Source organism: Bos mutus, chromosome 17, assembly GCF_027580195.1.
Source record: "Bos mutus isolate GX-2022 chromosome 17, NWIPB_WYAK_1.1, whole genome shotgun sequence".
NCBI classification, from domain to species: Eukaryota; Metazoa; Chordata; class Mammalia; order Artiodactyla; family Bovidae; genus Bos; species Bos mutus.
This window is the reverse complement of record NC_091633.1, coordinates 20,080,930-20,095,752: the sequence shown is the minus strand read 5'-3', so window position 1 is coordinate 20,095,752 and position 14,823 is coordinate 20,080,930. Positions and strand designations below refer to the sequence as shown.

Genomic DNA, 14,823 nt, shown 5'->3' with positions numbered 1-14,823 from the left:
GGCGGAGGCCAAGTCACACTGCCTTCCCTCTTTAGGGGGCTGGGGTCTGTCTGTGCCCCACCCCTGGCTCCAGACTCAGCCAGAGAGGGAACACAGGGACTCCTGTGTGCCCTAACCAGGTCTGCATTCTGGCTGCAAAGCCAACCAGCACCTGCCGTTGGTCCTGCGGACACTGTTGTCCTGGGTGCTGGGCTGTCTTTCCCTGATGCTGGTGGGTGTAGTGTCTGCACCTGTGCCTGCACCTGGCAGCCCAGCCAGGCACCCACGGACTCTGTTCCCCAGGCCCTGCCTTCCAGACCCTGCTCAGCACAGCAGCACCTCCTAATTGCTAAGCTGAGTGCTGGCTGGAACCGGACTAAAGTGTTTTATGGGCACAATCTCATTTAATCCACAAGACAGCCCAATGGGGTAGGTGCTGTTCTCACCTCTTATTTTGTAGAAGATCAAATGAAAGAGCAAAGAGATTAAGCAGTTTGCCCACAGTCACTGCTGGGAGGTGGCAGAAGGTCTGACTGACTCAGAGTCCATCATTTTCACAACTACGCGGACAGCCTTCTCTGGCCGGTTATACACATACTTCTCACACTCTTTTGCTGCTGCCTCATGAAAACGTGAGTGATAAAGAAAAATGCTAGTAAAAGTTGCCCAAAATTCCATCAATTTGCGATAACCCTCTCCAGCATCCAGGCTTCCCAGGTGGCGCTAGTGATAAAGAGCCACCCTGCCAATACAGGAGACATAAGAGACTTGAGTTCGATCCCTGGGTTGGGAAGTTCCCCTGGATGAGAGCATGGCAACCCACTCCAATATTCTTGCTTGGAGAATCCCATGGACAGAAGGGCCTGGCGGTCTATCGTCCATAGGGTTGCAAAGAGTCAGACACAACTGAAGTGACTTAGCGTGTGCATGCACAGCATCCATTGAACACTTTTCCAGATTCTGTATAGATATGCATGGCATGATACAGATATGTACAGAGTAGTAAAAGCTTTTTAAAAAATGCTATAATATTTTAATGCTCTAAAATATGCTTTTTTATGTATTTATGCATTTTATTTTTCGTTTATGGCTGTGCTGCACAGCATATGGGATCTTAGTTCCCCAACCAGGGATTGAACCTGGGTCCTTCACATTGGATGTGCAGAGTCTTGACCACTGGACTGGTAAGGAAGCCCCTCTACATGCATTTTAAAAATAAAAATCAAATTTAATTTTACTTGAATTTAACCAACGGCAAATCACCTATTTGCATGTATTTGTTAAACTTCAGAAAAACATTTATTCAAACATTTCAACATTTCTTCAGTGATAATAGTTTCTAACAGGTTAGAGTTAAGATGAGAAAAGAGGAAGCAAACTTAACAGGTTTATTATTATTATTATTACTATTATTACTTTGACTGCACCACCAGGCTTGTAGGTTCCCTGATTAGGAATGGCACCTGTGCCCCCTGCAGTGGAAGCACAGAGTCTTAACCACTGGACCATGAGGGACTTCCCTTAAGAGGTTTGTTAGATATAATTCACATCTCATACAATTCACATTTAAAATGTACAATTCAATGGTTTTTGGCCTATTACATTAATTTTTTAAATTGTGATATATATTTATATATGACAAAATTTGCCTTTTTAACCACTTTTTAAGTGTAAAATTGTGTGGCATTGGTACATTTACAGTGTTGTACAACTATCCCCACTGCTATTTTCAGGATTTTTTTTATCACCAAAATTGAAACTCTGTAAGCATTCAATAATGACTCCCCATTCCCCTCTTCTCCCTTGCCCCTGCTAACCTCTAATCTACTTTCTGAGAGAAAAACTTTAAAAGGTTTGAGTTGTTAATTTTTTAAGTAATAAAATTTATTTTTTAGGGAAGTTTTAAATTCACAGCAAAATTGAGAGGAAGGTACAGAGATTCTCCATATACTCCCCACCCCCACCCATAAAAGCACAGCCTCCCCTATTATCAACATCCCCCACTGGAGTGGTTCATTACAACTGATGACACTACATCGATATATTGTTACCACCCAAAGGCCATCAGTTCAGTTCAGTTCAGTTCAGTCTCTCAGTCGTGTCCGACTGTTTGCAACCCCATGAATCGCAGCATGCCAGGCCTCCCTGTCCATCACCATCTCGTGGAGTTCACCCAGACTCAAAGGCCGTCACGCTTTTTGTGTTGTACCATCTGTGTGTTTTGACAAATGTAGGATGATGTGCATCCAGCACGGTAGCATCATGTCCAGAAATTCTACTGCTCTAAGAATTCCTGTGCTCCAACTATTCACTCCTCATTAGTTTTTTAATCTACATAATGAATCAACTTCCATGCCATGGAAGTTGAGGAAAGTATCGTCAACTTCTGTTCTTCCATTCTCAATTTTTCTTCGTTATATTATTTATATACCATGTCAAGGTCTTTGTGTTTTATTCAGTAACCATAACTGTCATGATTTCAAAAATATGACTTAGTATTCACCAGGATCTCTCCATTGATGAACTTACTTTTATTTATCTTTGGGTTGAATGGATTTTAGTATCAGGCAATGTTAAAGACACCTCATGGATGTCTAAGTTCCTAAATTCATGTTTCAGAATGTCTATTCACTTTATGCTTAAAGGACAGTTTAGCTGGATATAAAAATTCTGGCTTACATTTTCCTTCTCTTAGAACTCTGTAGATATTGCTCCACTGTGTTTTGAAATTGTGTTGCTGAGGAGGATTTTGATTGTCCTCAACCATCTCCACATCCACCCTGGTTGTATGATTCTTTATCCTTTAAGCTCAACCAGGTTTTTAAGGATGTCTTGATGTTTGTTATACCGTCAGGTTTTCCTGGACCACAGAATGGCAGTTAATCTGCAGAGTCAAATCTTTTTTTATTTCAGGAAATTTTTTTCATTATATATTTGAATACTTCTCCCACTTCCATTCGATTATTCTATTTTCTCAGAGAAGCATACCAATTAGATATATGTTGGATTTCCTTCTGCCTCCCATATCTGTCATTTTGTCTTATTAGTCTTCACTTAATCTTCTGTGAGTTTCTCAAGCCCGCCTACCATCCTTGATTGTTCACACTATGTTTTGCCTCTTTATTCATTGCTTATGATAAGGCTCTAAAAAGTATCTGTGATGTATTTATTTTTCTTTTCCATTTTCCCCTGAACTCTGCTTACCAGCCTTTCAGCTTTCATCTCTTCTGTTATCCAGTAATTTCTTATTTAAATTTCTGTTTACTTTCTTCCACTCCTCTGCCCCAACTTGTTTCTAAGAGATTATATCTGTAATTTCTCTGACTCAAGGGAGAGCTGTTTTTCTGAAATCTTTCTGCATTTTTCTGGATGATTCCTCCTGTGATGCATGTTCGTCATTTCCCGCCCCCCACCCGTAATGCACACGACCTATGTGAATTTCTTTCTTATTATTGTTCTGTAGCTACCTTCTAAATAGAAGCTTGCAGGAAATGCAGGGAATGATCCAGGGCAGTCTGCAGCTGCATTTTGGGCTAATTTATTGTCTCCCTCCCAGAGCTGTTATTTATCCTGTGCCCATGGCTTCCAGCTCTCTCAGGTTTGGGGGTTCATGCAGTCATTGTGGTTCATAAAAAGCTCTTTAAGTCTCTGATTCTCTGTCTTATTATCCATCCCCTCACTGCCCTGCCTCCCTCCCAAGCCCCATTCACTCCTTTCCTTGGAAAACTTAAGTTCTGACATAGAAATGGCATATTGGTATGATTTGCCCATCGACTGTCACTCCTCGTCCATTCCATAATGTAAAATTGCATTTGTAAGTGTATTCAGTTGTTCACAGCAGCCCTATTCCCAATAAGCTCCAAATTGAAAATTACCCAAATGCCCATCAACGATGGAATAGTTAAATCAATTATAGCATATTTGCGGAGTGAAATGCTAGATAGCAATGAGACTGAGCCCTCTACAATCACATGCAGCAAATTGGATGAACCCTGGGATCATGATGTTTCAAAAGCAGCTGAGAATCAAAAGTGCACTTACAGCATGATTTCATATGAAATTGCTCATTTGGTGGGTCAAAGACAGTTGGATATTGGCAATTTTGTAGGCTTCAACCTATTGTGTGCGTGCGAAATTGCTTCAGTCATGTCTGACTCTTTGAGACCCCAAAGACTGTAGCCTGCCAGGCTCCTCTGTCCTTGGGATTCTCCAGGCAAGGATACTGGACTGGGTTGCCACTTCCTCCTCTAGGAGATCTTCCTGACCCAAGGATTGAACCTGTGTCTTTTATATCTCCTGCATTGGCAGGCGTATTCTTTACCACTACCTGGGAAGCCCAGGCTTCAACCTAGTACAAAATACAAAACAGGCAAAGGCAGGACAGTGGTTGTCCATGGCTGGGGAGGTTGTGCCTTGGTGGGTTGAAGTGGGGGCTCTGGGTTGTTAACTTTCTGTTTTTTGACCTGGGTTCTGGTCACATAGGTGTGTTCAGTATGTGAAAATATACCGATGTGTACTTATGTGCATGTTTCTGGATCTATGTAATAATTCAATAAAAAAAATAGAAAAGAAGGGACTTATCTGGTGGTCCAGAGGTTAATAATACTCCATGCTCCCAATGTGAGGGGCCTGGGTTCCATCCCTGGCCAGGGAACTAAGATCCCACATGCTGCAGTTGAAAGCCTGCATATTGCAACTAAGACCCACTGCAGCCTAATGAAAGTGAAAGTCTCTCAGTCGTGTCTGACTCTTTGCGACCCCATAGACTATACAGTTCATGGAGTTCTCCAGGCCAGAATACTGGAGTGGGTAGCCATTCCCTTCTCCAGGGGATCTTCCCAACCCATGGATCAAACCCAGGTCTCCCACATTGCAGGCAGATTCTTCACCAGCTGAGCCACCAGGGAAGCCCGAAAGTACTGGAGTGAGTACCCTATCCCTTCTCCAGTGAATCTTCCCAATCCAGGAATCAAACTGGGGTCTCCTGCACTGCAGGTGAATTCTTTACCAGCTGAGCTACCAGGGAAGCCCACAGCCTAACAATAAATAAAAATAACTTTTAAAAACTTAAAGTAGAAAACAAAATGTGGGGTGATGGCTGTCTTCCCCTGGGGGCATCCACAGCCCTAGACTCCATGGTTCTGTGTCTTCCAGGAGGTGATGTTATTTGTTTGGAGGTCTGAGGTGGCACATGTTAGCTCTCAGCATGTCCCTTGCTGACAGCTCTGGCCTCGTGGCGTCTGGCTGCTGTCCTTCACGGACTGTGGTTAGGGGGTGCAACCATTTCCTCGCTTCACGGCCATGGTGACTTTTCTGTGTCTTTAGTCATTCGGTGTCATTTTGAGAACGGAAGTGCCCCTACTCCTCCATCAACAGGAAGTCAGGATGGTTGTCTGAACCAACTAGTGTAGGTGTAGAAAGAAACAGATCTGATTTTAAGTAAATAAAATGCAAGTACCCGACGAGGCAAGAGACTGCCAGGCCCTTCAGAGTGATCTCCTTGAAAGAAAACCCCCAGATGGCCCATGTCCCTCTCCTGAGCGCTGCTCCTCTGGCTGAGGCAGAGTGACCTGAGACAGGCAGAGCACCAGTGGCTTCCCAGAGATCAGCCCGGACGGGCGTGGATGACCGCAGACCTTCCCCAGGGCTGTTCAGAAGGACAGCTTGACTAATGTGCAGAAGTGCTAGTTAAGAAACATGGGCTTTGTGGTCATACCCCGTCTGGCCAGTGTGTCTTTCCTCCCCTGGGAGAAAGCCCTTCTGGAAGCAAAGGCAGATCATTTGTCACCCTGCTTCCACTCAACCTGACACTGGACTCCATGCACACGTGAGTGGGCTGTCATGCCTGGCTTCAGGGAGTAGCCACGTCTAGGCCTTGAACATGTTCTGCCCTGGGGACAGTGGCTGCCAGTGACCTTTGCACCCCAACCCCTGCCCCAGTACCATCCTCCAGGGACACCATGTGACAATCCTGGGGTTGCACCATTCAGATGGGGCATCACGTTCTTGCCCCAGGGCCTTTGCACATGCTGTTCCTTCTCCCAAAGCATCCTCCTCCCACCTGCTCTGCTGAACAGAATCTCACAGACCCAGGAAACCCCACTCATGTCATCTGGAAGCTCCACATTCTGTAAAGCCTTTCTGAAATCCCCTCTGAGTGACGAACACCCCCTGGCATGCAAGCACTTCACCTGCCCTTATCTCGGTGACCCTGATGATGACTCTGGACAGCAGGTGGTGTTATCCCCATTACGTGTATAGAGAGACTGAGGCACAGGTCACACAGCTGAGAAAGGCATTGTCAGGTTATGACCTCAGATCCCAGGGTGGAACTCCACTGTGACTGCCAGTGCATTTTTTAAAGACTTTTTTTTTTTAACGTGGACCAGTTTTTCCAAAAATCTTTATTGAATTCGTTACAATATTGCCTCTGTTTTATGTTTTGGCTTTTTGGCCGAAGGGCATGTGAGATCTTAGCTCCCCTACCAGGGATCGAACCCGCACCCCCTGCATTGGAAGGTGAAGTCTTAACCACTGGACCACTAGGGAAGTCCTTGCCTGCACATTTTGTGTCACTCTTAGAGTTCTGATTCCTCTCCCCTATTGTTAGTTACCATGCAGTTAAATGGGCTTCTCCTGTGGCTCAGTGTGAAGAATCTGCCTGCAGTGCAGGAGCCGCAGGAGACGCAGGTTCAATTCCTGGGTCAGGAAGGTCCCCTGGAGGAAGGCATGGCAACCCATTCCAGGATTCTGGCCTGGAGAATCCCATGGACAGAGGAGCCTGGAGGGCTATAGTCTATAAGGTTGCAAAGAATCGGACATGACTGAGCACACTCGCACGGAAGGAAGAAGCGTAGTCCAGCCCCACAGCCTGCCCTGGTGCCTAGCAGGCCACAGGAAGCAAACCAGCAGACACTTGGTCTGACTTGTGTACAGGCAAGTGTGGGCAGGTCATCTACTGTGGAGCTCTGAAGAGCCCAGAGGGCAGATTGCTTAGATTCCTACAGTTTCTCAAGAACGTTTAGAGTTTGCGTTTAGAGTTTGCGTCTGACCTCTTTGTTAACATCTGTCTTCTTTGTTATTTAGACAATGTGGGTCTTGCCCAAGGTCGTTCTCGGTCATTGCATTTATCCCTTGCTGCAGAAGGAGCCCACAAAACAGTGGAAACGCTTTGGAAACAGGACACTCACTGAACCTAGGTTTTCCCTTCCTTGTCTCCAGTCCTCATTTCGTCCAACCTCTCAAACATTAATTCTTTCTCGTTTTGTGTGTGTGTGTGTGTGTGTGTGTGTGTGTGTGTGTGTCAGGAGGTGCCCAAATTGGTGTCTTACTCTCTTGAGAGTGTCAACCTAGGTGTTGTGCTGCCCCAGCTGAGCCCAGGGGTTGTTTCTCTCTCTCTCTCTCTCTTTTTTTTGTTTTGGCTGCACTGAGTCTTCATTGCTGCATACAGACTGCTTTTATTGCAGAGCATGAGCCCTAGAGCTCTTGGGCTCTAACGTTGTGGCTCATGGTCTTAGTTGCCCTGGGGCATGTGGGATCTTCCTGGACCAGGGACGGGACCCATGTCTGCTGCAATTGGAAGGCAGATTCTCAACCACTGGACCACCAGGCAAGTCCATAGATGAAGTCTTAATTGGCTAAAAAGATGCTTATCTGGACTGTATTTAAAGCAATTGGATATGTGAGAAGTTGAGTTTGATGCTGGAGGTTTTGCAGGGGCGCTAATAGTCCGACCTGGGCTTCCCAGGTGGCTCAGCAGTAAAGAATCTGCCTGCAGTGCTGGCAGTGCAGGAGACGCAAGTTTGATCCCTGAGTCAGGAAGATCCCCTGGAGGAGGGCATGGCAACCCACTCCAGTATTGTTGCCTGGAGAATCTCTTGGACAGAGGAGCCTAGTGGGCTACAATCCATAGGGTCAGAAAGAGTCGGACATGTCTGAGGGACCGAGCACAATACAGACCTACCTACTGTAAAGAAGTTAACAGCATGGGGGTTATTTGGGGCTAATAATGCAGGGCCATCTCTGACCTATTTATATACACCCCCCAGCTCCATCTCTCCTGTTAGGTGGTTTATTAAGGGATTTCTTTTCCATCTTATGTACTGATTATCCCAGGAGTTCTGGTATGTATGCTTTTCCCCGTCTTGTTAGTTATCCAGTAATGCATTAGTGCCTGGGCGATGCTCAGGCCTCATACACTTGGTGCCCTGGGGAAGCTGCCTGCCTGGTCAGTCCCTCACTTTTATCACTTGGCTGACACCCTGCTTCCAGGCACCGTGAATCCTCACCAACTGCTATCCCCGGTGTGATCCTTCTGAAGTACTATCCTGATTCTGCCACTGCCTGTCTTGGAAGCCTTCACTCAGCTTCCAGTTAATACCATCTGATCTCTCTAGGGGTAACCAAATATATTTACAGCGAAGCCCCTACCATCTAGGGGAAAGACTCTGATGGGTGATTTCATTTTCCAGATCGCTGAGGATATGCCTCCTTCAAGGATTAAATTTGTTTTTTAAAATATGATTCCTTTCGGTGCAGGTCTTCATCAAATATATTGTTGTGTTAAATACAAGCTGCTATGAATACATTGCTTGCTTATAGTTTTTAATTAAAAAATTTTTTTAATGTGCACCATTTTTAAAGTCTATTAAATTTGTTACAATATTGCTTCCATTTTATGTTTTGTTTTTTTTGGCTGCTAGGCAGGTGGGATCTTAACTCTCAGGCCAGGGATCAAACCTGCACCCCTTGCGATGGAAGGTGGAATCATAACTACTGAACTGCCAGGGGAAGCCCCTTGCTTATGTTTTCAATGAGCTTTATTGATACATAATTCACATGCTGTGCGACCCCACCGTGTATCTTACTTTCCTCTTCTACCTCCAAGACCTAGCCCAATGTCAACAGTAGAGTAGGTATCAGTAAGCAGTGGGTGGTGGATTGAACTGAAACTACATGTAAGGCCACCTCCTTTGATAACCCGAGATCTCCTGCTGGAAGTGGTGCTGCCATCTGTGCCCAGTGACAGGAGCAGAACCAATTGCCCTGATGCTGAAGGGTCCCAGACCGCCAGTTTTTAAAATTGTTCACATTTGTTTTTCATAGTTTCATTTGTCCTGCCTTCTTATTTTTTATTATATTTTATTTATGTATTATATTTCATTTTATTTATATTTTCAAGTTGTACCCTTTTAAAAAAAATTTTGGCCATGCAGCATGCAGGATCTTAGCTCCCCAAGCAGGGATCAAACCCGTGCCCCTTGCATGGGAAGTACACAGTCTTAACCACTGGACCAGCAGGGAAGCCCCTGTCCTGACTTCTTGCCAACCATCATCACTTGCTGCTATCACCATGCCTGCCTCCAGCTACCCCAGAGCACAGGAGAGCTGAGGCTGCCTCTTATTAGACCTGCGAGTAAAACAGGAACGCAATGCTCTTGACTCTTAGGGGATGCGATGCCCTCTTGTTGCCTGGCTCTCGCTGGCAGGAGAACAATCCTTTATTTCCACCAGACTGATCAGTTTATACATGTCCAGTACACAGTTGCTGAGCCAACAGGGAAAATGGAGGCTGGGGAGGTTGAGGGAACCTGCTCAAGGTCACACGTTGGTCTCAAGGTCATGCTGTGGGCTTGTGGCCGAACTGAGGTCAGAATTCTAACTTGGGATCAAGACTAGGTCCTTCCTGTGCCACTGTACTCACCAGCCTTTGCAGAAAGTGACTCTCCTGTCCTCTCTTTCTCTCTCAGGGGTCCTTGGTGAATTTTGTCATGGTTATTTAAGGAACCTCGTCTAGAAGTCCCAACACGCAGTTCCCCATCAACGGGAAGGCTTGGACTCCAAGATGATTATAAAGGAATATCGGATTCCTCTGCCGATGACCGTGGAGGAGTACCGCATCGCCCAGCTGTACATGATACAGGTGGGTGGTGGGGCCAGGGCAGGCCCCACCATGCCCACAGCGGCTCTTAGCACCAACGTCGGGCGGGTGGCACCGCGGCCTTCACAGCAGTGTCTGTCCAGTGGGCTCCCGGTCAGTGTGTGAATTGCACCAGAGCTCTGGCTTCCAAGCACAAAGCCAGGCACATGCAACATGCTGCAGATGTTTGTGGCGTTTGGGTTGTCTCACCAGCACAGTATTCACAGCATTCGTAAGACTATCACTCTGTATTTAACACCCATCTTTTCACTGATCCAGATATCACCCTTGTGTTTCATCAGCTTGGGCTGTAAAATGCTGCAGATGAGGCAGCTTAAACAACAGACGTTTATTTCTCACAGTGCTGGCGGCTGGAAAGTCCAAGATCAAGGTGCTGACAGATTCCGTGTCTGGTGAGGGCTCTCTTCCAGGCTTACAGACGGTCACCTTCTCACTGTGTCTTCACACAGTGGATGGAGCCAGGGAGCTCCTTGGGAGGGTCTCTTTATACTGATCCCATTGTGAGGGCCCCACCTTCATGACCTAAACACCTCCCAAAGGCCTGACCTCCCAGCACCATCACATTGGAGGTTGGGGCTGCAACATATGAATTTAGGGGGACAGGGGACACAAACAGTCAGTCCATAGCAACCCATTTGACAGACAGGAAGGTGTGAGGCCCAGAGAAGTTCAATGACTTGTCCGGGAGCACACAGCCTGCCTCCTGGCTCCAGGTACACACTTTCCTCTCTACCCTAGGCTAAGTGGCTGATTTACAGAGTCACAGGTGACTTTGGGGTTTCCCACGTGACGCTAGTGGTAAAGAACCCACCTGCCAGTGCAAGAGACGTAAGAGATGCCTGTTCGATCCCTAGGTTGGAAAGATCCCATGGAGAAGGGCATGGCAACCCCCTCCAGTATTCTTGCCTGGAGAATCCCAAGGACAGAGGAGCCTGGCGGACTGTAGTCCACAGAGTTGCAAAGAGTCGGACACAACTGAAACGACTTAGCATGCACACAAATGGATTTGAGGATGATTGGTCCTGTGAAAAGCCAGAGATGAGCACCCCATCCAAGACATTGCTGGGCTCCCTACTCAGTGCCTGAGTAGCCTGGAACCCAGGATGGGGAGCCCCAGGATTGGGTCCTTATGGCCCAGATGGGACCAGAGCTCCTGCTCCTTAAGGTCTTGGCTAGGGTCCTGCTCAGTGGAGGGTGAAGTCCCATCCCAGCTTCTCTGCCAGCCTCTCACTCATTCTCGGTGCCCCAGCCCTTTGCCTGGCCTAGCAGCCTTCCTCCCACTTGGGGGACTGATTGTGAACCTGCTTCCCTCCTGGCTCTGGCTCTCCGGGGTACAAGGATGCCTCAGTGCCGCCCCTGGCTAAGCAGGCCCCCATCATGGCAGGGCAGGGGAAGCCCAGCAGGGCCTCCATGTCCATTCCGAGTTTGCCCAGAGCACTGCATGGAATGCTTGGCCGGGAAGAGAACAGAAGGCAAACTCAGCCTCTCTGGGGGGCTGTTTGCTTCATGCCTCTTCAGAAGCGCCACTCGATTCCCTCTTGAACCACTTACCCCATAATTATTCCTAGAGAGTGGAGAGAGGCGAGACTAGCATCAGCCCCCCAGCGCCAGGCACTCGGGAGATGGCTGAGCCTGCTCAAGGACCAGCTGATCTGCCAGAGGATCTGTGTGTCATGTGGCTTCTTCATTCCTCCTTGAGCCGGCAGGGAGCCCTGGCCCACAGCCTATGGCTCAGCTCTGCTGGGAGGCTGGGGACATCAAGATCCTGGGGGCTGGCTTTTAGCTTCTAGGGTACCCCAGGCTTTTCTGAGTATATAGCCACCTCTGACTCAGGGCTCCTCAAACACCTGCCATCTGTCTGCAGCCCCTGTTTCAAGTTGCTTGTTTTTCAACATCTTTCCTGTACCTCCAGTTAATGTGAAATGTCCCCAGCATCCTGTGTGTTGCCTCCTACAGCCTCACCGACACCGTCTGCCTCCCAAGGCCAGTCACCTCTCTCCCACTCTGGAATTTATCTTACCCACCTCTGGCCCTGAAGTTCTGGGGGGGCTCCATCCACTGTGGGGGTGATGGACATGCCCGTTATCTCTACCGCGTGACAGTTTTAGGGGCATGGACCCACATCACAGCTCAGTGACTGTACCTTTACATATATATGGTTTACTGTTTGTCCGTCATACCTCAATAATGCTGTTAAAAAACTCAGTTGAGGGACTCCCCTGGTGGTCCAGTGGCTAAGAATTCGTGCTCCCAATGCAGGAGTCCTGGGTCCCATCCCTGGTCAGGGAACCAGAACCTACATGCCACAACTAAGACCCGGCACAGCCCAATAAATAAATGAGTAAATATTTTTTTAAAAAAGAAGTTAAATTCACCAGACTCTTCTGTGCCCAGCTGTGGCTGAGGATTGGGCTACAGAGATGAATGAAAAGCGCTTTTTGTGCCCTGGGATTGCCTGCAGGGAGAAAGATGTGTATGCAGCCCACTGAATAGAAACCAGACCAGTGGGCCTGGGGGCACAGGAACCCGGTGCTCACGTGGGCTTGGGGCCAGTGCTCCAGGAGGGCCTCCGTTCTGAGCTAGGCCTTATGAGGTGGATGGACCATCAAGGAAGGCAGCTTTGTTTCTGCAGAAAGAAGAGCAAGACCATTCATCCATTGCCCAGTGATCCCGCTTGCCAGCTGGGGTGGCAACTAGGAAGAGGCCTGCCTGCTGAACAAGCCACCTCCTCCCTGAGGTTGTGAACAAGATGGGCTCACGTGTCACAGTGCCTTGCACCTGCCTGAATGAAACTCAATATACATGTTGTTCAAGGTTTCAAAAGAAGAAAAATCAGTCTGTCTGGCGGATAAAGAGCCTTCCATCCTTGGAGGTGCTCAGCAAAGTGAGGAAGTGATCGGAAGCGGCTTGGCCAGGACCCTGGACAGCTCTGAGAGCTGCCTGATTGGCCGGGGGTTTCTTGGTCTTTGAATCTTTTAAACCCACCCCCTCCCCGCCCCTTCATCCAGAGCTTTCTCTGCACCAGACGCCAGGTGGCCCAGACTTCTCTCTTGCATACCCCAGGCTCCAGGGATGCAGCAGGGGAGCACAGGAGGAGGGGAAGGTTCTCCACCCAGCCTGTGTGGGTAGAGTAGGCAGGGGGACACGTCAGTTCTCACACTGGGCATCTGTGCCCCTGGGAGCCGGGCCTGTCTCTCCTGCCTGTCCTTCCATGGTCTCCGGGGGAGGCACCAAGCGCCGCCTGCCCTCCCCTCCTCCTCTTCTCCCCTGCCCCAACCCTGGGACCTGGGGTCTGTGCAGCCCCACTAAGGCCAAGCAGGAAGGACCCCACCCCACCCCCACCCCCGTCCCTGCTCCCTCTCTGTCCTTCTCTGCCCTCAGATCCCAGCTGGCTGGGCACCTTCAGAGACTCCCTGTGCCCTGGCCCCTCCGACCTGCACATCCTCTTCTTGCGAGCCACCGGGAACCCCAGACCTTCATTCCATGCCCTGGGGCCGTCGTAACAAACCACCACAAACTAGGTGGCTTAAAGCAATGGAAATGTATTCTCTCAAAGTTCTGGAGGGTAGAAGTTCAAAATCAAGGTGTTAGGGGGCTATGCTCCCTCTGGAGGCTTTGGGGGGCTGGGGAGAATCCTTCCTTGTCTCTCCTAGCTTCTGGTGGTGGCCCACAATGCTCGGCATTTCTCAATTTAAGGCTGTCTCACTGCAGTCTCTGCCTCCATTGTCACATGGCCCCCTGCCTGCTGTGTGTGTCTGTCTCCATCTTCCCTGTGTGTGTGTCTGTGTCTCCGTTTCCTCTTCTTTCTGTCGCTGTGTCAGGTCCCAGTCGTGTCATACGGGATCTTCGTTGCATCACGCAGGTCTTCTGTTGTGGCGCACGGACTCTTTCGTTGTGGCACGTGGGCACAGACTTAGCTGCTCCTCGGCATGTGGGATCTTAGTTTCCCGACCAGGGATCGAACCCCCGTCCCCTGCATTGCAAGGCAGATTCTTAACCACTGGACCACCAGGGATGTGTCCCCCGTTTTCTTTTCTCATAAGGATGCCTTATGAGAATGAGAATGAGAAGGATGCCTTCTCATTGAATATTGCTGCTGCTGCTAAGTTGCTTCAGTCCTGTCTGACTCTGTGTGACCCCATAGACGGCAGCCCACCAGGCTCCCCCATCCCTGGGATTCTCCAGGCAAGAACACTGGAGTGGGTTGCCATTTCCTTCTCCAATGCATGAAAGTGAAAAGTGAAAGGGAAGTCACTCAGTCGTGTCCGACTCTTAGCGACCCCATGGACTGCAGCCCACCAGGCTCCTCGGTCCATGGGATTTTCCAGGCAAGAGTACTGGAGTGGGGTGCCATTGCCTTCTCCACATTGAATATAGGGGCCACCCTTAATTGTCCAATCCATTTACATTAAGATGACCTCATCTTAACTAATTCCATCCACAAAGACCCTATTCCCAAGTAAGGTCATAGTTTGAGATTCCAGGTGGACGTGGTCTGGCAGGGAGACTGCAACCCACTACCCTGGGCCTTAGGCAGACAGGGAGCCCCGCCCCCGACTAGGATTTTGGGAACTGACACCAGGCGGAAGCAACCCGTCCAGGATGAGAGAAAGGTGATCGAAGGGTAAGGACTACAGTCTCCACTTGCTCAGTAACTGTTTATCAGCACCTCTCTGTGCTGAGGTGTTTTCCTTGAGGTGCCCAATGCTGTGGGTGAGCAGGCCCCGGAATCTAACAGGTCTGAGTTTGTCCCGGCTCTGCCATTTAGTAACGGTAACCTCGGATGGGTCACTCTGCCTCTCTGGGCCTCCACCTTCCCATCTGAACATTGGGAGTGAGAGCAGTCCTGCACCTTTCTCAAGGGGCTTCTGCAGGAACTAAAGGAGAAAGAACATGCCAGGCAC

At 48.7% G+C, this 14,823-nt stretch overlaps 1 protein-coding gene across 1 annotated transcript in view; it reads left to right on the top strand.

The window, feature by feature from the left end:
- PITPNM2 (phosphatidylinositol transfer protein membrane associated 2) overlaps window positions 1-14,823 on the top strand; it is a 159,333-nt gene that overhangs the window by 111,882 nt on the left and 32,628 nt on the right. The window contains 1 exon segment of the mRNA XM_070386266.1: window positions 9,729-9,901. Within this exon segment, the coding sequence (XP_070242367.1) occupies window positions 9,824-9,901 (78 nt within the window). The 5' untranslated portion in view covers window positions 9,729-9,823.